Raw genomic sequence first — 23,314 nt, forward strand, 5'->3', positions numbered from 1 at the left:
TGCTTCTCCCCACCACGGTCCTGTGGGACATCCAGTTTAGCCAATAAAAATCCCCTGAAATTCTTATCTACTTATGGAAATTATATCTGAGGAAAATGCTACAATCACGCTTTTGTGTTCCAATTACTTTCTATGCAGTACCAGCGGTGTTGCAGAAAAATGAGGAAAAGGGGAAAGTTCCTGCTGTAAAGGCAATCTCAGACTGCTGTTTCCAGAAACCACTGCCTTATTTACTCGGCAGCCTTTACCCATCCAGTTTAGGATGTGGGTTCATTTAGCAGAGATTCTCAATGATTACATTTCCCTAACCCGTTACAAGTCAAACACAAACTATCAATACTTCACATCATCTGTGTATTGTCCATCAACATCTTATTCTACTCATATAAACAAAAAGCCACATGGAATATTTAGTCTTTTATTTTCAGAGTCACCAATTTGTAGCATTTAGCATGGATCACAGTGTTAGAAATCAAAGTGAATGCTTTCTTGGAAAAGCTTGGCTTTGAGAATCCACAGATAACAACCCAAGTGATATATTTGTTGCCCAGCTTGTGTTGGCCAGAGTTCTGTCTCTAGCAGAACTAGGACCAATCAGGAGTCAGATTTCCCTGCCTGTAATCAATATCAAAGCACTCCCCTCTGTTTCATCTTCTGAGTCAAAAGTGTCAACTCAATATATTTAGTAGGAATGATTCCTTTTCCTGCATCCTAAATTATTCTTACATCATCTCCCCCTCCGCCTCTCTCTGCTATCATCTGAGGTCTCTGATATTTCTCAACTATATGGATGCAACAGTCTCTCTTCATATGGCTGTTTCCTTCAGGTTTGCTCCCATGGGGTCCATCCCCTACATGCCTACTGGAGTGATCAAACCATTAATGATGGTAATAGATACTATTTTTTGGTTCTTTTTATGCATTACTTATTGAAGTCAGACAGGCACACATACACATACACACACATGCACAAACCTGTATCACTCCTATTTTTCTTATGAGGAATCCAAGACTTAGTCAAGCTAAGGATTTGATCAAACCCATAGAGATACAGAGCTAAGATATAGAGCTAGGAGTCCAACCCAGGATTCCCTAACCCACACATGACCTGGTTTTGTCATTCCACTCAAAACTCCTGTTCCATAGATGCACATCTGATTGGTATAGTTTCGGTCAGATGTCACCTGCATAGTAGGTCTTAAATCCATCTACTTCTCTCCATGGATATTCCAAACCCAATACATCTCCTGCCTAGGATACCACTCTAACTTAACTCATATCCCCTATTCTATTCATTCTCTCCACCTTACCACTCATTTCCAATAAATCAGCCAGTGGGTCCTTTTTAAAAAAATTATACCCAGTCACTTCTCTGCATAAACACCTCATAACAGTGTCCTATCACACTTAGAGTCAAATCCAAATGCCTTCTTCTAGAGTCCAAGGTCTTCTCTGCATGATCTGGCTCCCACCTACCTCTCTGACTCATCTCTAATCTCTCCACCTTACTCCCTACATTCCAATTTCCCTGCCCCCCTTCCTGACTTTTGTACAATCCCAGCTTCTTATGCTTTAGTCTTCACAAAAGGTGTATCTTCTAACTGGAAAGCTTTTCTCCAAGATAGTCACACAAATGACTACTTCTTATGATTCAGGCCTCTGATCATAGCTCACGTCTCCCAAGAAGCCTTCCCTGGCCAGTAAGCCCTAAGCAGCCATCCTATTACTCTCAGTACATGATGCTATTTTCCTTCCTTCACAGCAAGCATTGCTATCTTATATTCTCTTGCCTATTTATTACCTGTCTTCCTCCAAAAAACCTATACTCCTTGAGATCAGGGACCTGGCCTGAGTCTCCTATTGCTGTGTTCATATTTCCTATACAGTCCATAGATTCTCAATAAATATTTGTTGAACTGGTGAATAAGTTTATTGATTCCTAGCACTAGGGAAACTCTTCCTAAAGTTCCATTCAGCTCCTCTGCCTTACAAAGGTATTTTCTGTTATATTCTTCAAGGTTTTAAGATTAATCAAGAAATACATTTTGGAGTCCATTCTCACTTTACTCAGTCAAGAAACATTTACTGTGCCAAGCATTTTGCTATACAAAGAAAAATGAGACAGCAGATCCATTATCTAGTGGTGTAAAATGACATGAAAATGAATAAGTGTAATATGAACTGAGATCACTCAAACTACTAAGAAATCTACTCTTGTTCCCTGGAGCAAAAGAGGTCAGAAGTGAAAAGAAACAAAATCAGTGATCAGTACAGGGGGAAGATCACATCTGCTATATACCAATGAGTCAGAGGTTGAGTTCTATAAGGTAAAAGAGAAAATACTGCATTGGTTTCATTTCTAAATCCCATATAATGGTGCCCCCCAACAAGACAATGACAGAAGGAGGGATTTCCGCATGTCATAAGCTATTACAACCTGAAAGTCAAGTTTTAAGGAATTCAAGTACCCTACTTCTAAATGTCTCGCATGACTCAATCATGCGTAATTCCATTTTATCATCATGCAAGGTGAAGATTAAGTCGAACTGTAATGAAATAAATATTCTCCCAATTTCCCCCCTCTCATAGCTGCCACCCTTCTCCGTGCCAGTCTCCCTCCATCACCTCACCACCCCCATCACCACCCACCGCCTGTGGCCCATGATTTCCCATTACTCTCTGGTCTCTGATACAAAGGAAATCCTGTACCTCTACCAACAGACTGGCCTGTTCAGTGGCCTTCAGATACCCCTCACTCAATACTGCTTTGTCAATTCCCCTACCCGTTTGACATACCTTTCCCTCCTGCTTCTACTTTCTAAATGCTACCAATTCTCAAACTCGAAAAGCCCATCTCCTCCATGAAGCCTTCCTCTCCAGCCACCCTAGCCCACTGCGATGTCATACGTCTTTGATTACATTCAGCATTCACTGCCTTAAGCTGGCTGCTCGGCACTTTTTATGTAACACCTAGAATTACTATTTAACCTTTCATGTATCTGGGTCTTCAGAACTTCTTAACTAGGTCATTAAAATTTTTTAAACAATAGTTCTGTCTTCTGTTTCTTGACTCACCCACACCCATAGATAGCAATGGCGTTAACGGAGGAAATGGCTGGACCCCCATCTCTAGCATTTTGCCTGTAAGCAAACATTTATCCCCACAGGAGAGAGCCAGGCATAGGTTAAACTCATGATCATGTCCTTCACCAGTGAACTGCAGATTCTTCAATATAATTTAGGCCAACAGCTTTTGGTGTCAATGTGTCTTATATCAAGAAAATTCATAAGTATATGTTTTCTCTAAGTTAATCAGTTTGTCATGGCAAATAAAGAGAAAGAAACTCCTCTAACTAAACAGATGTATATCTTCAAATGGTTTTTATAGGCCAGAAGCACAATTTCTATCTATTAATAATGTCTATACAATTTAGCCAAGCAGTCTTTTGATAAGGCCTCTGGATTAGAAAAAAAAGTGTTTCCTCTTTCTGCAGAAAACGGTCTGTTACCCTCTATATCAGTTTCATAAGAGTTAGGTGTGAACTCCACAAATTTAGACCTGGGGTAGATCACCTATAATTTCAAACAACTCCTCCACACTCACAATGCAAAGAGTTCCTCAGGATACTGCCCAGGGTCTCTATTCCTCCACCGCTCTCCTCCCACCACTATTGCTTCTCTATAATCTAATTAAAATTAATCCTCACCTGAGGAGATGTTTTTATTAATTTTAAAGAGAGAAGACTGAGGAGAGAGAGAGAAAGAGAAACATCAATGTGAGAGAGACACATCGATTGGTTGCCTCCCACATGTGCCCCGACAGGGGATTTAACCCAAAACCTTTTGGTGCAAAGGAAGATGCTTCAACCAACAGAGCCACCCTCCCAGGGCTATGTTTTGTTCTTTTTTACTGTATTTATTGGGGTGACATTGGTTATTAAAATTATATTGGCTTCAGGTGTACAATTCTATAGTACATCATCTATATATTGTATCAGGTTCACCACCTCAAGTCAAGTCTCCCTCCATCACCATTTATCGCCCCTATACAATTGTGGGATTCCCACCACATGTAATTCCTTTTCCCCATCTTCTAGACCCTTCCTAACTCTTACTGCTCCTTCTAATTAAATGTTATTTCTTCAGGAAGAACCATCTGGAAGGACTTTATTTATTTCCCCTGATATAGTCTGTAATGAGAGTCATCAACTTCTTTGGTTATAATCATGAAAATAATTGGTTTTAATATCTAGAGGCCAGTTATATTTAAAGGCCTCATGATAAGAGAGACTGTGTCTGTCTTAGTGACTGCTACATACCAGCAAATTGCCTAGTGTCTCAGCACATAGTTCGTGCTCAAGAAATTTGTTGAATTAATAAATGAGAATAGGACCTTTGGAGCTAGAAAGCTTGGTTAGAGTCAATTTTTGCTTACTGTGACCTTGGGCAGATCAATTCAGCTCACTGATCCTCAATTTCCTAATCTTTATTTTTATTTATTTAATTATTATTATTATTATTTTAAATATCCTTATTGATTTCAGAGAGAGAAAGTGAGAAAGAGAGATAGAAACACCAATGATAAGAGAGTCATTGATCGGCTGCCTCCTGCATGCCTCCCACTGGGGACAGAGCTCTCAACCCGGGCATGTGCCCTGACTGGGAATCGAACCACGATCTCCTGGATCCTAGGTCAATGCTCAACCACTGAGCCATACCCGGCCGGACAATTTCCCAATCTTTAGAAAGTATACTATCACCAGCCACTACTAGGATATTTAAAGAGCCAGATGACATATGGTCAGCCAAAGAGATTATAAGGTGGAAAGGGTTTGTGTAAATTATTGTTTGATTGAGTAGTCATAAAGGTTGTTGAGATATACAGTCAATATTTACGTGGTAATTGCTATGGCTAAGAGTTTACATGCATTATCTCATATAATTCTTACCTATATAATACTCCTAGGAGGCCCATATTATTATTAACTCACTTAACAGATGAGGAGAATGAAGTCCTGAAGTGATAAGTGATGAAACTGGGGTTCAAATGAAGGCAGTCTCACTCCAAGACCCAAGTATGACTAACAGACAAGCCTGCCTTCTATTACTGTATATTTCATCTCTATTTCCCAGAAGAAGAGAATTTACCTTTCACGGGAGATAAATTATATTTCTGCACAGGAATCCAGCTGGGGATGCTAATAAACCAGGTGGTTTTCTATTCAAATCATTGAGAGGAATGCAACACTTTTAGAACACCTGCCTCATCACTATGACCATTTATTGAACAACCAACGTGTGCCAGGCACCAGGATAAGCACTTTGCAGTTATCGATCCTAAACTCCATGTAATCCTCACAGCACTAGGTGTTAGTAGGGCTGGATTCCTTTCTGGAGCCTCCAGGAAAGAACCTGTTTGCCTTTCCAGCTGCTGGAGGCCAACCACCCACATTCCTTGGCCAATGGCTCCCTTCATCCATCTTCAAAGCAACAAGGTTGCATCTGTCTGATCATTCTTCATTAGTGACACCTTCATTAGTGACATCCCTCCAACCAGAGCCAGGAAAGGATCTCCACCTTTGATTACCCAGTAGGTATTGGCTGTGTATCTCAAGTGAGGAGACTGTGCTCCCTCTTTCATCCAGGAGAATCACCCCATATTAAGGTCTTTAACTTAAACACATCTGCAAAATCCCTATTGCCACATAAAGTAACGGCCACAGCTTCCAGGGATTAAAACATTAACGTTTTGGGGAGCCCATTTTTCTGTCTACTACAAAGCAATGGATCTACTGGCCCACTCCTCATCTCCTAAAACTCTCTGGGAACAGGAGCAATACTCAGTAGCTCTCAAAGAGCAAGCACTGAATGGGACCACCCAAACACAGGGGAGGGGGCCCAGGAATTAGGAAGAAAGCAAGAGCAGGAGCACCCTGTATCCCAAATCCAGGCCTCAGTAACACCATACCCAGCTGGGAGGTAGGGCATCCCAGCAATATTTCAGGATAGTGTGCTTACAGTTGTATCGTTAGAGAATCTACCTTTTTATTTTCATGTTTAATATTCAACTCGCATGACCCTGTTTCTAACTAGCATCGCAAACCTATTAATCTTCTGTATAAATTTGGAAAATAGCTGTGAAGAGTAGAAAGAACAAAGGCTTTGGAGACAGGTGGACATGGAATTAAATCTGTCATCTCTGACACTTGCTGTGTGACCTGAAGCAGGCTGCTTAACTTTTCTGAGTTTCAATCCCTGTATCTGTAGAATGGAGATAATTCTACTTACAGAATGTGGAGGTGAGGATCTAAGTTATAGGTATACACTCTAACACAGGGCCTGACATCTCTCAGGGCAAAACAAACATCAAGCCCTCTCCAATGTGGGCTGCAAGTCTAATAAACAGTATACTCATAGCAAGAGTAGGGTCTTCAGTTTTGGATTCTTTCTCTACTTGTCTGCTCAGCACCTGGAAGAATGCCTAGTCCAGAGCAGACATCCAATACATGTTAGTTGAACCATATTAAAGTTTTCCCTTTGGACGTAGTAAACAAAATTTCTCATTTGGATCAGTAATGAATTATACAGTCAGGGTGGCCTAAGAAGACCAAATTCCCTGAAACAGCCACTAAAGCCCTTGGGCAGTGTTGGGCACTTTCACGATTTTCATACACAGAGTATGAAACTTACAAATGGTCTTGAATATAAGCCAGGGTGGATTATTAACATGCAAAATAGGTTAAACTACATAAAACAACCCAATTCATCACATTAAGCATAAAATATTCTTAAGGGTCCACATGATAACCAGATGAAGGCTTTCCAGAAAACTTGACACCAGTTTAATCACAAAATATTCTGTAGTCCAAGAACAAGCCACTATTTTCCCCCAGAGTTAAAGGAACATATAAATTAGGGAAGAATTTAGGCAAACAAATCAATTCTTCAGAAGCTGATGGGTGTTTCCTAGTTATGGTCAATTATAAACCCAAAACAGAGTGAGCCTAACTGTACGGCTCTTATAGAAATAGTAACTATTTGGGACAATCTCCCCCCAGTTAAGCTGAAGGTTATAAATCTATATCACACTTCTTAAACCCTTATCTTCACCTCCTTCTCAGAAATGGCTTTCCCTCTCTTCACTGAAAATAGAACCCGTCAAGCGTGAAGTCCTCCCCAAACCGAACTTTTTCCTGGTGTCTCAAAGAGGAGCTTCGATGCTCACAGAAGAGCGTCCTTCCCAAGCCCCACCCATCTACTGCCCACTTAGTCAGTTAGTCAATAAATATATAGGCCCTGTGGATACAAATATATGCATCCCTGCGCCAGAAGGACTCAGTCTCTTAAGTAGGCAGACATAGAAATAATATATTGCACAAATAATAATCAGCACTTAGGAAGAGTTAAACTATGTGTATCCAAATGCCACTAGATCTCCAAGACATGTTTTTAAATATCCCATTTGTGTAAATTCAAAAACACACACATTACGACGGTCTGAATGTCTGTGTGCCCCCCAAATTCATATGTTAACCCAAACTCATAACCCCCAAAGATGATGGCATTGGTAGGTGGGGCCTTTGAGGGTACAATCCTCATGAATAGCTTTAGTACCCTTATAGAAGAGGCCCCAGAGAGCTCCCTAGCCCCTTCCACCATGTGGAAATATGAGAAATCTGTGACAGGGAAGGGGGCCCTCACCCTACCATGCTGGCACCCTGATCTCAGACTTCCAGGCTCCAGAACTGTGAGCAACACATCCCTATTGCTCATGAGCTATCCAGAGTGTGGTATTTTGTTATAGCAGCTCAGTAGAACTCAGGCATGCATGAAACATATGATACACTGTGCATGCATCCCTACAAGTGCAGGTAAAAGGGTATTAAAGTGAATTGGAAGGATACACACCAAATTCATGGTAGTCCAGCTAACGCAGGGAAAGGGGCATAAGAAAGGGACCATGGAGGGTGACAAATGCATGTCAACCTTATTGAGCACATTTTATTGCTTTTATGTAAAGAAGGCTGGAAGCAAATATTCTGTAAAATTGTTAGCTATCAATTTGGGGTAAGAAATCCCCAGGTGATTATTATTCTATACAATTTTCTGTATTTGTATACGCAGTTTGAACACAAATCGAGCATCGCATTGCAGCGCAGTGAGGGCTCTGCAAGGTGCCCTGGTGACAGAACAGAAGATGACTCTCTCCTTTGTGTTTTAGCCCATTGCTCTCCACTGCCCTAACAAGTCAATGCCTACAAACATGTCCAAATTTCTCCCCTTCAACAAAATGAACCTGCCAGCACTTACTCCCTCAAGCAACTGCTCCATCGGCTCCCTTTCCTTCACAGCTAAACTTCTTAGGAGAGAAGCCCACACTTGCTCTCCTTCATTTCCCCACTCACACCCAAACCTCTGCGACCTGGCTCTGCCCACTGAAATTGCTTCAGCCCCCTAACTGCCCAATCCCTTCAGTTCCCATTTTACTTTACCATGCAAAGCACTTACCGTAATTGAGCACTGGAGAAGCTTCCTTCCCTGGCCTCCCCAGTACTGGCGTGGCTGTCATTCCTTTTACTTCCTTTTATGATTCATCTCTGACTCCTTTGCTGGTGCCTCCTCCCTGGTGAAGCCACTTAATTTTAATCTGCCTCCTACTATTCCATTCTGAGGTCTGGTCTCTCCATAAGTGACTCCCTCTGTCCTCATGGTTTCACCTGCAACCCATTGGCTCCTAAATCTGTATCTCCAGCCCCTTCTGAGATCTAGGTACATATCTTCAACTGCAAGCTGGCTTCCCCCTACATTCTCTAAAAGTGTCTCGACCTCAGTAAGTCCCAAAGCAGCTGTATCCTCAAGAATTATCTCTGAAGGTTACAGCTAAACACATGGACATCTTCTCAACCCTTGCTTTTCTTGTCCTCACTTCAATGCTTAATAACGTATTGATTACACCTGCTACAGCTCTCAAACCCACCACCCCTCTTCCACCTACCACAGGGCCTTCCTTCAGGCATCCCATCTATACCTTCTAACTGGTGTCCATGACTTCTACAAAGCTGCCTTCATCGTTCCTTCTAAAACACAATTCCTGTCATTCCCCTGATTAACAGCCTTCAGGAGCTCCCAATGCTTGCAGATTTGAATTCAAGCCCTCAGTCAAGAATGCAAGAGTATGAAACAACCTATCACCATCTATCCTTCCAGCCTTGCTTTTTAATTATCTCCCCCCATCGCCAATATATATAGCCACATCAGCCTCCTCACCATTCCCTGTATGTGGCAAGAATCCTCACACGCCTGAGCTTTGGCACCGGTTGCTCTTTTTAAGCTAGGAAGCACTTTCTCTCTCCTCCACTGAACGAACCTCAACCCACTGCAAGACCTATTTGAGATGCCAATTTCCTCTGCAAGGGCTCCTTAGCTTCCCTAGGCAGGTAGTTATTGCCTCACCTTTGCCCCCAACAGGACTCTGCATTGCCCTCTATTTTATCACTTAAATCACAATAGTCTAAGAGTTACTTGTCCTCATGTTTCTCCCTCCCAATGAACAAGCAGCAGGTAGGAGCTAGGTTCTGGTGACGGTTTACTCAGACAACAAATATTTGAGGGCCTACTATTGGCAAGCCCTGTTCAAGGCAAGCAGGATATACAGTGAATAGGACAGCTGATATCTACAGTCATGGAGTCTAAATTCCAGAGGATTAACTTGCAATCAGTAAACTTGAAGCATGATTTGCAGATGTTTAAATCATTAGAAAGGCCATCATGAAATCAGTCTTAACACATATTACTACTGCGGGGGCTTTTGATATCATCATTAGCTCACCATTTCCAACTAGATTTTACCTTTCACTTCTTTGCAACCCCACGAGCACCAAGCACACAAATATGCATGCAATATGGGATCTTTAAAAGCTTAAGTCTCAGCCTTTTTTGATAAAAACTATCACTTCCTATAAGGGCCTGTAGGAAACTTCCCACTAGAGGTTACCCATTTTAGTTGGGTAGATAATGTTGGCTCAGGTCCCCCACAAATCAGCAGGTGTCAGACCCACACTACACAGATTAATGAAATAGAAATGACAGGTGTGCTCTCTGTGGTTGAGTCAGAAAATGCCCATATGTTAGTGGTGGTAACTATATTACACCTATTTTAATTTATTGGGAACTAGCTCATCTGTGTCTCATGAAATCTTTGGATATTTACAGACGGAGAGATTGCAGCTTCTCTGGAATTGGCACACCCATCATGCGTGAAACAGTGAAAAACTCAGAAAGCAGACAGAGTTTTGCCAGAAATAAATCAGGACAGAGCCGAGTCTGAACAATGCAGAAAGGTTCTGAATTGGGATGGGGACGCTGCCCCTGGCCTGAGACTTTAGGAAAAATAAATAGTTAATAATAGCATTGCAAGGTAATAACAATACCTCTGTAACACTTGCTATTTGTTTAAGTGAACACATAAACGTATATGGAAGTTAACTGTTGATGAAATTGCACATTGTTGGTAGTTCTTTGCCACTATTTTGCTTTACTAATAACTAGTTTACTAGTGTACATAATTGCATAAGAACGTGTGGAATATATGATGAAATCTTTGAAAGTGAAAGCACATGATCAAAACTTTTTTGCAGATAGGGGTACAAGACCAAAACACACTGGGGACTGCTGACCTAGACACTAACGGGCTGGCAGTGAGTTCTAAATCACAGACCAAAGTTAGGTTTCTGAGGTTAGGCAAAGCAGAAGGGCAAAGATAAACAGAAAATAAAAGAGAAGTGAACAGAAAATAAAATAACTGTGATCAACAGTCACTGGGATAACTGTCCTTTGCTTTTTACTGGGTGTAAGGACCACGGCCAAAAGATGAGATGAGATGTGGCTACTTGGTTACTGCATTCCCCTGCTTAAAACCTCCTGTCACTTCTCACTGCCCTTGAGATACAGTCTAAATCCTTAATAATAATAAAACTCAAACTCTCAACCATCTGTCACTGTGTCACTGTGTCTACCTCTTCAGCATTGTCTCCTCTCTTTCTCTCTCGGACTTTCTCCAGTTCTTCATGTATGTTCCTTACTCTGTTCCTGTCTATCTCTCAGTGTCAATCAAGATGTCAACTTAATTTCTACTTCCTTTAGGAGTTATTTTCTATCCCTAAATCATCTTAACTTTTTCCCATATGCTCCTATAGCATTCTTTATTCACTGTTCTGAAATTTTGTGCCACGATTGCACTCTGGAAGGTATTTCTTCCCTCTGAGGACAGAGAAGGTATTTGCATCCCCCAAGCACCCAGCACAATTTTATTTATAAAATGTGCTAAACAAATGAGTTGATTGGAGCTCAGTTGAATGAAATGTCCTGAGACCCAGCGAGTGAGAGAGAGAATTTCCTTGAGCTCCCTAAGTGCTCCCTCATTGCATTTCGTGATGAGAGAATTATGAGGCTTACCTAACAGTTATGACAATATCTGACTGCTTTATTATCAGGTCATTTAAAAGCACTTCATTATCCATTCGTCAACAAATATTTGAGTGCCCCATGGGTCCTGGAAGCGTGCACAGCCTCTTTACTCTGAGTTGGCAGATACCAAACAATTAATTAAAACTGTATTCATTAAGAAACAGTATTAAAAGGGTTCATGACTTATTCTGGCAGGATGGAGGATGGCTGGAGTCCCTGGCTCGCAGAAATGCTATATATTCTCAGTTAGTTATTTTCAGCAGGATTGCCTGTGCTCAGTGTCCACAGAGTGTGCTGGAGAAACAAATGCAGGATGAAGCTGTTCCCACAAATCCCTTCATGCCACCCACTAAATGCTTCCTCACAAACTCTCTAAACACAACCTGTGGTTCACAGCCCAGCTCACAGCCCAGCTCCTCCACAGGGTTCTCCCCAGGAGGTCACCCAGGGAGGTCTCCTCTTCCCTCTGTGTCAGGACAAGATTCAATCCTTCCAGGGGGGCAATTGCCTTCCTCACAACTCCCTCCCTCCACCACCCCCAGAGGCTCCCATCCACACTACCCTCCTGACTTCCCATCCTCGGGATTAAAGGACTTTTCTCAGCACCACCCCCGAAATAATAAAAATGACCACAATTTACATTAATCAGACCCTATCTGTCAGGCACGGTGCTGGGCACTTTATATACATTCCTCCAGTTAATCCTAATGTAATCTGTAGAAATGGTCCTCTCCATTGCTTTACCATTAAGCACACAACGAGTGAATTTTAAGAAGATAGTAAAAGTAAACAAATAAACACAAAGTAAAGACATATATATGTGTATATATAAATAGTGTATAGTATTCTAGCATACATAAATATTATAGGATAGTAATATGGTACATATAAATATTTTTTTCTTTGAAGTATATAAAATCTATCAAGGAAAGTATGTTAGGATAAGGGACTAGAGACACAGTGGGATTTATATTAGATGAAGTCAGCAGAGATGTGCTGTTGTAACAGAGACCCGAATAAAGTAGCAAGCAAGCCAATGGGCAAGAATGCTGCAGGCAGAGACCATTCATAAAGAAACTAAGCTACAAGGGCCACGTGGCTTCCCCAGATCACACAGCAGTAGTATCTGAACCCTAATTCTGTCTCCAGAATCTGATATCGAGGCTCCATTCTTCTTCCACCATTAATGTTCTGTGGCAGTTCACTCTGTTATCTCTGAAATTCTTTTATTCCCCAAGACTTGACCTGCACGGATCATCCCGAGCCAGGCACCAATCTCAGTACCATTCTCTCTCCAATTTCTTCCCCCGCTGTCACGTTTCCCTGGTTTTAATGCAGTTCCCACCAGCAGCCGCTCAGTTCCTCCATCGAGAACATGCACCAGGATGCAATGAAGGTATTGGGCAGGTGCCTTTGAAAGTGAGGTGAGCTGACATGCTCCAGTTAATCAGCACATAACTCAAATCAAGCAGAATTCTGAGGCGGAGAGGGAAAATATGATCTAAAACCTTAATTCCTACACCCTAAACAACCAACATGCCTTATTCTATTCTGAAATATTCACTAGCAGTGTGTGAATAGTAGGTAATTAATAAATATGATTTGAATAGATGACTATTGAATAACATCCTCAAAACTATTTCTAAAACTACCAGAACACAAGCTACATTAAAACTGAAGTTATAATTGTCACTGCTTGGGATCTGAAATTCTCTTCTAATGATACTTATGAACAGCTACACTCTCATGCCAGGGATCCAAGGATAAACATAACTGTGTTAAATGGTGATGTTTCTAACACGTTATTTCACAGTTCAGTCCTCCCGGTGCAGTGCTTGTAGATTTTGCGTTGTCAGTATTTATCCTGACGGGTGAACAATCATCCTGAAAATATTATTAATGACTAACTTTCATTTGGAATCTACATCCACAAATTTAATTGAACTATGAGGGTTTACAGGGTTTAGCTGCAGAGCTGGTACTTAAATCATATCAGAATAACTGGTATCTATTACCTTCCAGCTTTGCAGCTTAGAGGTGTTACTGTTTTAAAAACTCTCTACCAAGGCCTCCATCAAATGTTGGGTTTGCTCTGCAGACCCACGGCAGGAAATTCCCGCAGCCCACGTCCCCGCAGATTGCAGTACTTGGCAGTTTCCCCTCCTTTTTCTCTCTGCCTGGTTCTGAACTTGTTGTTTTACACCTGCTGCCCAAGCTTTCCTTCCCGCAGCCTTCAGAGGAATGCCCCTGGGTTCCAGGGCTGCGCCAGCTCCCCGGGAGGGCGCATCTCCCGCAGGGGCCGAGGGACCGACCGAGAGGAAAGGGGCTGGGGAACAGACTGTGACAACGCCGTGCGTCTCCTCAGAAGAGATTCAGCCTCAAATTAGAGGAGTTGGGGAAAACAGATGATATGGAAAGTGATTTAAGAATTCCTGGAGAAGATGTGAGAAAGGTTTAGCAGAATCTGATTTTCACAAGTGCTCATAACATCAGAACAGGTATAATAATATTCCTAGGATAAATGATGGATTCTACAAAATTAAAATTAAAAATTAGATACTTGATTTTTTAAAATCCTCCACTAATTGGAAATGCCTCTGCCTTTACTGGAACATTTATTCAGCTGACATTAAGAGAACTGGGCATTTTCAATTCCTTTATGACTAGCTTTAAACAGAAGTTATTACTCATGTTGTACTCTCCAAGCTTCAAAATCACATTTGTTTTATGAAAAAAAGTGCATGTCTTCTTAGACTGCCAGCATCATAAGTTTTAAAAAGCTTTCAAATGGCTTTAGATAATGTCACAGTGTCTTTAAGTGGGGACAGATAAACCCATGTTACAGATGGGAAAATTGAGAGAAGGCAGGAAAAACAAATGGGGAATTTCAAACCCAAATTCAGCTTGTTCTCACAAGTGGGTTTGACAGATCTATTTTTAAAATGTCTGTTTGGTTGTATGTATTTTTGGTTTTGCTTTTTTCTTTCTTTTCATATTCAATGCAGGCACAGCAAGATGATGACCTAAGAAGCAATAAATGTGCCCAGTGAAAGCCTGGGTTGGAACACAAGAGTCTATCTCCACCCTCAGGGTACACGACCATAGTATAAAATGTGAAAATTCATTCAACTCATCTCTGGAGCACTTACCATGTATGAAACATGGCTAAAAGGTATGGGCCAGACCAATTTTTTTATAAGTACTTTCTCATGCTTGTCTAATGAAAATTCATTTAAGTACCAAAAGTTACAACCCAGAATAAATCCCCTGGCAGGTTACCCATTCTGAGAGGCAGGTATTTTAAGTTACATGTGCTATTTTTCACCCGAGTTTATTATGAAACTCATGGAGACACTTGGAAGTCATGTCTTCTTCTGAAAACAAAAAATATATTTGGGGACCTTGTAGGGGACACCTTAGCATCTGTAAACACAATGTGCAGATGGCCTTACAATGACGGCGAGAGAGAGAAACAGAGAAGGGGGAGGAGAAGTCAGCATGCACAGTCCTTAGACTGCAGTAGTTACTATGTCAGTCTAATCTGATTTTGTTTCCCATTTGGGCTGCAGATAATGTCATTTCATAAATAAACTGCTTCCGTCAAAAGATCCTTCAAAATATTAAAAAAGTGTTGACATCTGGAGATGAAAGTCTATTTTTCCTCCAAAACCTTTTTAAAGTTAAAGACCTATAAAAAAATGTCAGTTCTAATTCTCCAAAGACTTTTTATGTACTATTCATGAGCAGATGCTGCCTGAATGCAGAGGGGGGCATTGCCCTAAGCCAGTCCAAACTTTAGGTAACCACGAAGTTATAAACCCCCGTTGTGAAATGGGTTGGCTACAATTTTTTACCGAGCTAAGTAATTGGGGGAGAATATGTAGGGAAGAGAACTTCCGAAAAGGTCAGTAATATATCCACAGGGTATTTAAACTGACAACCTGTTTCCAGTGGGAGAGCCTTTCAACCACGCTGGCCGTGTTCATTCAAGAATAAAATCAGCCCTTAAGACAGGCATGAAGGCCGATGGGGCAGTCTGTCAAATTCCACGTTTATACCCTGTTCAGATTATTCCTTAGGCTGTCAGAGTGTTAGGAGAACTTATATTTTTAAACACTAAGAGTCTCTCCTTTGTCAGACGTTCTAATGCCATGTGCCTGTGTGCGCATGGAGAGCGGCCAGTAGTGAAGAGACTGGGCCACAGTGGGCGCAGTGAAAGACTGAACCCCTCTCATCCCTCCCAATTCCCTCCCAACTCAGCCTCCTCGGTCTGTGAAGCCTCATACGGAAGGAAATGCACCTGCTGAGATGGCTGTGGATACACCGGCCGATGCCCCAGGTTTTTAATGTTTCCATTCCTTTCCAGGGCACGGCTACAATGAAAGGATTCGTCATCAGATAATGATGAAGATGTAACAATGACGGGAGACAAGGCGGTGTGGCCATCAGGCTCTGGGCTGGGAACTGGCAGGAAGGGCCACTCAGGCTCTGGGCTGGGAACTGGCAGGAAGGGCCACTCTCTGTAAAGTGAGCTGAGACTAGTGTGGACAATCACCATTATGATGCAGAGGGAGTGTGTAATTCATCTTCCCACTGTTTCACTTGGAGGAAAGCCAGGAGAGGTGATAGTCACTCACTGGGGGCCCCTCAGACTACCTGTCCTGGAGGTAACAGGTCTGGGAGGTATTTAGGATGAGGGAGAGTCATAGCAACAATCCAAAGACAACTGAGTATTGCTCTAAATACACAGAAATCACTGGGCCCTTGTAAACTCTACATAAACACAATGTAAACTCTCATAGCCATGCACTACAGGTGCAAGAACACACACAGCTCAGAGGAGCACTGTCTTGGTAGCACATTACTTTATTCACTAACCTGGCCCAATGAATGGAAAAGACAAGGAACCCAAAAAAGAATATCATTTCTGGTACATGATTTAATAAATTGCCAAATGTGAATTGTAATTTGGGGTCTTCGATGGGTCCGCCAGCGGGCAATGTGGCTTAACATCAATTAATTTAACTATGTTTTAAGCACCTACTATTTATAAAGCATTGTGCCAGTCATTAAGAGGGGAACAAAAATGAGTAATTCATGTATGGCACTTGCCATCATAGAGTTACAACTTAAACATGCAAATGAAACCAATATGCGTAGTTGATTCTGCCTTGTCATTCAGATATAGGTCAAAAATGAAAGGATGTGACCCATGAAAATTCAGAGCATAATTCTTTGGGGAGGAGGCAGGGAGAAATCAGTAAGGCTACAGGAAGAAGGCCTTGAACTTGAGATGAGTCTTGAAGGATGTGTTTGATAGTGAACATTCAACCACATTCAGTGGGTGACTTTGGGGCAGGAAGTTCATTCTAAGCAGTAGGCCCAGCATGAGATATGTTTGGGGACTAGGGATCAGTTATCAGTTTAGCAGGTCAAGGTATAGACCTAGAAGGGTCATGGAAGATAATGTTGGGATGGTGGACTTTCCCCATTCTGTGGGAGCCTTAGGACAAGCTAAGAAAGTAGTATTTTTAGTTCAACAAGTAATGGGAAGGTGTTAAAAATGTGTGCAGGAGAACCATCTGACTCAAGTCAGATTCTAGTGAATGTATTTTATTGTGAGTGAGGAGTGGCACTAAGCGCAAATAGGAGACAACCGTGATGGCCTGGGAAACGATGAGAACATAACTTTGGGTAATGCAATGGGATTTGGAGGAAGAGCCAGACATAAAAGCTAGAAGAGAATCTGTAAAGCCTGGTGACTGATTCCACACAGAAGGGGCAGAAACAATCAAGGCGGGAAACACAGTAGAGAAGGAAACACTTTTGCTTTATTTTTTAACTTTATGCCTCAAGCAATAACGCCACCGTTGACACAATTTGGACAATAAAGTGCTCTTAAAATAGAGGACATGCTTTTTCTGACATCCTGACTCTCAGGTGCTGATAAAACCTGCTGATGGGTCTGACCGACAGGGCATGACAGTGTCCATCTGGTATTTTGGAAAGGGGCTGGGCCAGAGCTCTAGACTCCAGAGACCTCTGCATCAAGGTAACATGCATCGAAACGACAGCTTGATTGGGGAGCGAGTACAGAGAGGGAAGTAAAATAAGACAGAACTCTGTAAATAGTTGCACAAAATGGACCAAGGAAGAAATAAGGGTCGGAAAAGAGACCTGAGATGAGTCGGAGGAAACACAACAATTCAGCATCACAGAGCACCAGGGAGGAGACTTCACTCATTCAACAAATGTCTGTTGTTGAGCAAAGGTTACATGTCAGACCTGACGCCGGGGATGCAGTCGTGAGCAAAGCACAGCAGCTCTGCCCTCGGAGTTCACAGTCTGTAAGGGGTGTTGATAAACAGCAGGAAGCCTCGCAGGGACTGCAGGGCAGTGGGAATTGAGGAAAGACCATTAGGACCGTTAACCAAAGAGAACATTTTTTAAAAAGAAGTAGGCGATTCAAGGCCCAGGGTGAATAAACTTGTCATGACAGGTATAGTTATATAACCTTTAAACATATTTAAGGATGGCAAAGGCCCATTGAGCAAATTAAACGCTCGCTCCTCCTGCTTCCAGCCCCCTCCTCCCCCCACACACACACTTTCATTTACCTGAAATAGTCCCTAGAAGGGAGGTTATTGAGTAAATGAGCACACTCTGCTATGAAATATTGAAAAGCAATATTATCCACATGTTCCAGAAAACCTGTGGGGACAAGAAACGCAAATAGAAGAACAAAAGAGAGCAAGAAGGACCATGTACTTTAAGCCCAGAAATATATCTGCAAAAGATTCAACCGCTCTCTGGTCCACAATTCCGGGGAAATCTTGCACACATATTTTATATTGCATGGCTCATTAATTTCAAAACCACCCAGAGCCTTATTTTATGAGACTCTGCATTAGCATTGGCCAGAAAAAAACAAGTGCAGCAAGGGGAGGAGAGTTGTTGAATTTTAACACTTCACCCTATCATTTGCTTAGTTCCTTCTCACATTTCACGACAGAAAGAAAACAGAACAATACCTTGAGCAATCAAAAGCTTTTCCTGAGTTCAGAGTAGATAGACTTTGCGCTGTTACCCTTGTGGAATTACTAATTTCGGTTTGCCTCAATCCTTAATAAACACAAAACTTAAGCCAGAGCCGTGAGGCATCCATCAAACAACAATTCAAAACTGAAGAGCTTTTTCCCTCTCTTGTTGGTTCCCAAACTCGGGAGTTTCCCAGGTGAAATTTGAAACTGGTCCCCACACAAGGAGGGCAGGAGAGACTGAGGAAACAGGCAGAGCGCCCAGACTGGGAGGCGGCAGGTTTAATTAAGAAGCAAGGGAACTGAGGAGGCTTGTCTTGGGTGGCCAGGAGACAAGTAGATGGAGGCCGCCACCCACCAGACTCTCCCCTGGGTTCAGTCATGCATACCATCCAAATGGTCTCAACAGCTATTGCTCTCTCAAGGCTGTGTCCTTAAAAACGATTCTGGCCGTGGGGCTGTTGGTGGAACACACATTCCAGTGACAGGGCCGGGCTGAGGGGCGTCCCATGGCCCAGGTCTGGCTGGCTGGTAAACCAGCAGTCCCGCCCTCTCGATGACCTCCTCCGACAACTACGGAAACACACGCTTCCCTCCCCACTTTGACTTGTTGATTACATCACATAACATCCGCCATCCCTAGGTTAGATGGCACGAATGAAGGACACCGATGACTAACTCTGTAGGATTTTTCCTCTGACCTTATTTCTGATTCTCTTTTAAATATACTGTTGAATTATCACTGCCCCCCCCCCCCCCGTCTCTTCACGGGTAGCAGAATTATGTTAGATTCTATAGCAGGGGAGCGAAATAATGGGAATAGACAACGACATGAAAAATATACTCTGGGCGGGCTTTTGGTTCAGTCTGGAAGCTGATGAGAGGCCGGGGAAAATTGAGCACTGCAATTGGTAAGAAACCAATTCTCTACTTTTATGTACTTATTTACATCGTGTCCATCTTCTGTGCTCTGCAGCATGTACAATGTTTCAACTTCAGTAACCCAGAAGTGGTGCTGATCAGTTAACACACTACATGCATCACTGCAGAAAAGAGAGCACTTTATTTTTAGCTCTATTGTTGCAAAGTTTTAGCGAGGCAACTCAACTCTGCTCCCATCTTTCCTCCATCTCTCCCTTTTCTTTCTTTTTTTTTGGTCTGTGTGTTTTTCTCCTTTGTTTCTCAGCAAACAATTTTTCATAGTATTCTGGCTCTAGAGTCAGGTCATAGAGTACACATACGTGCAAGGGCACTCCTGCTCGCACGCACGTGTACACACACACACACACACACACACACACACACGCCTCTCCAATTCCTGATTTCTGTCTCAGCTTCCAACATTCCTCTCAGTCTGATCCTCCAGCTAAATCCTGTTGAAATTCCAATTAAGTCATTTTACAAAACTCCATCAAAGAGGGACATATGTAAGGGAAAACCATTTTGGCCATGTTGGAAGTTAGGCAAATGTGCCACTTATTTGAAAAACAGGAGAACGAGAGCTATTGTTTTAAAACAAGGATTGAAAACAGAGCGCAAACCTTCAAAAGTGGCAATCCTCTCTCATCCTTCAGCTTAGTAAAGACCACCCTATCTCCGAGCACAAATAACCAAGTACTAAGGCCTATGTTTGGTGAAAATAATATAGACGACATATATGGGGACCATTCTCTAATATTAACCGTGAAACAATAATAATCAGAGCAAAAAAGATGCTCCCAGCTATTTTTGTCTTTATTCTTCTAATATGACAATGAATTCAAAAAAACATCTGAATACAGTTAAAGAAACAGGTGTCAAATCAATTCAAGCCAGAAAACCCTTCCCTTCTGGTCTCACCTTGGCCGAGATATAAATCCACATCTTTCCATACTCCAAGGGAGCAGTGAACACAAACTGATTCTATGAAGCACTAAAAGTTTTTTCAATGTATCATACTCCCCAGATGCGATTTCATTCTTCTCATTTGATCTAACAAATAGAGATTATGGCCACCTGCGACCCTGTGAATCGACTAGGCATTTGGATTCAATCTCTTTGCGGCCAACGGAGGCCTGCGCCCTTCCAAAAAGTTGTTATCACCACGGCGCTGAACAATGCAAGGCACCCAGTAAGGACCCCAGGCTTATGTTCCTACAACATCATCGGACGGACTTCGAGTCTCCGGTCTCTGCCTTGTGCATGACTGCAGCCCCCACAAGGACTGCTAGCTCGGCAACCTATTCTTAGTCAAGGGAACTGCAAAGACAGAGACCCTATGGACTGAACGACTACTCAGCCCTCTGCACTTATGCCATTCTGGAAAGTTTCAGTCTCTTAAAGATTATAAGTATTCCTCCTAAGAGATATCTCATGGTTTGCACTGAGTGGGAGCTATTGCCATAAATGAAGCCAGAACTAAACATGAGCACAGGTCAAATTTGAGGCTTTAAAGGTGATGGTCATGTTTTTTTTTTTGTTTCCTGGATAAAGGACCGAGACTTTTCTGTTTAAAATTTCACTCAAGTAAGAATCATGTCCTCCCAGTTACAGCGACCTTAACTATTGGAAGGAAGGGGAAGAGGGAACCCTGTCCATTTCTCAGTGTCCAAATTGGAGTGACAGAGAAAACTGTTGAAGCGACTCCATTCCCCTGAACACAACCAGGTAGGATGAGGAAATACATCTCTTTCCTTGCAACTTTACATCCCTCACATCCAAGTTTTTCATCCTGTGAATCCAAACTAGCAGCTGCCAATGTGTGTGACCCCTGGTCTTACATAAGCTGGGGAACAACCAGCCCCTGTTACCCTCAGGTCCCCTACAACCACCTTCATTCTACCTATGGCTCTTCTAAAAATGTGTACACATCAAAGCCACCTAACAACAAATCCATTCAACCAGAGACAGCCTGTTGGGGGAGCAGGGGTCTCGTCCCCCAGTTTGCTGTGGATCTCACCCAGATCTTCAGAGCATATCCTTGCCCTGCTTTGGCACAATGCAGGAGACTCTGCAGGCCCAGCGCCTTCCCAAGGCTGGACTGTTGATCAATTATTTCCAAGTGTCACTGAGGACCACGTTCTCTGAACACTCTAACTGCACCTGGCATCACCAGGCAGGCGCCCCTCCGAGGAACCTGACGGGGGAGTACTGGCCTGTCTATTCCAGGGAGAAAACAGTTTAAAGGAAATGTTTGGGAGCATAAAGGGGAGGCGGAGGGAGAGCATCGATACTATTCCAGCTCCTTTACCCCCAGGTGTTGGCGGGTGGAACTGTGTGGTCTGAAGTCAGCTGGAAGGTGCATAAACATCGGACATTTTCAGAGAAGGCAAAAGTAGACCCAGGATGGCAGGGACGCCGCCACCCGCGAGTTTCACGCGCACTTCAAACACCTCTTCTTCCCGACCCGGACCTGCGTGCACCCCCTCTCCCGCACCCCCTTCCCGCCGCCCCCTCCCCTTCCCAGTCCCGCCCGGGGACTGCGCCCCGTGCAGCAAAGGCAGCAAGCGCCCCGCGGGAAGGGGCGCGGGTCGGGGGCGCGGCTCGCGCGGGAGGGAGGGAGCCCGGGGCAGCGGGCGCCCGCCAGCCGGGCATCCTACCGCCTGTGGAGCACGCCTCCTCCAGCTGCGCCGAGATGCTCTCCACCCTCCTCACGTTCATCTTTGGGGCGCAGGGTGCAGGAGCGAGAGTCGGGGTCCGCCGGCTGCGGGCGTCTGTCGGCGGGTCTGGCACCGGAGCGCACTCGCCGCGCAGCCCGGGGGCCAACGTTGCGCCGGGAGCGAGAACGGCGGCGGCGGCGGGCAGGGCGCACGGAGCGGGCTGCAGGTGCGGGGACCGGCCGGCGGGGGGCGCCGCGAGCGCCGAGCTGTGTGCGGTGCCGGGCCGCGGGGACGCGCGGGGGCGGCGGGGTGGGCGCGGGCTGGACGCGGGTGCCCGGCTCCCGGAGCCCCAGCGAGCCGCCCCCTCCCCGCGCCGCCCGGCGCCGCCCTGCCACCTGCTGCCGCGTCCCCGAGGCGGGGCTGGCGCGGGGCTTGGGCGAAGGCGCGCTCAGAACCTAGAGAGCCTGAGGGGCACCTTCCTAGGGTGGCCGGGGTACCCGCGGCGCCTCTGCGACCCCCTGCTCGCAGCGCCCCGAGCCTGGCTCTGCAGGGGCGGGGGCCGTGGCCCGGAGCGTCGGTCAAGAACGCGCTACCGGCTTCCCGGGAGACCCAGATTCCGACAACTGGGGCTGAGACGTTGCTGCGCAAAGTTAGGCTGAGTTCGGGAGACACCCAAAGGGAAGCGCAAGGAGATCCCGTCTTAGAACCGGGAGGAGCGCCAGGAGCTCCCAGACGGGAAACTTTCCCAGCTGAAGCTAGCACCGGCCCTGCCAACGCTGGCTCCTCACACCAGGTGCCCAGCGCAAGGCCAGGGCCAGGGCGCCCCGTGGAGAGGGGCTGGAGGGGACGGGGAGGCGGGAAGGGCACGCATCCCTAGGGAGGGGCTCCTTTGAGGCCTCTGGGGCAGCGGCGAGGGGCATTCACCCTACAGGGCCATGATCCCTCCTCAGCAAACCAAGGCCAGGAATGCTTGGGCAGATAAGGGCAGGCCAGTCAGCCACTTGTGGCCATGGTTACGACTTGAGGAAACCAAATTGGAACTGCCAACCTCTGTATCCACGAGAGTTGAGTGCCTGAAGCCTCTTTTGAGAAAGATCAGGGTGACCAGTTCTCTGGGAAACAAAATTCCCTCCCATCCGCAATTGCTTAGTTAATTGGCCATTACTCGGTTTGATGCCATTTGTAAGTATTTGCGAAACCATCCACTCTGCTGCGCTGGCGCTGGCCCCACCA

General features: G+C 44.2%; 1 protein-coding gene across 1 annotated transcript in view; it reads right to left on the reverse strand.

Moving 5' to 3' along the window:
• Positions 1-22,274, reverse strand: part of KCNIP4 (potassium voltage-gated channel interacting protein 4) — a gene marked incomplete at its 5' end in the record, with an annotated part of 828,309 nt that extends 806,035 nt beyond the window's left edge. The window contains one exon of the mRNA XM_081132589.1: positions 22,082-22,274. Coding sequence (XP_080988715.1) covers positions 22,082-22,142 — 61 coding nt within the window. The remainder of the gene's footprint in view (positions 1-22,081) is intronic.
• Between the last annotated feature and the right edge of the window lie 1,040 nt (positions 22,275-23,314).

The sequence above is a fragment of the Miniopterus schreibersii genome (assembly GCF_964146895.1).
Source record: "Miniopterus schreibersii genome assembly, chromosome: 1".
NCBI lineage: Eukaryota > Metazoa > Chordata > Mammalia > Chiroptera > Miniopteridae > Miniopterus > Miniopterus schreibersii.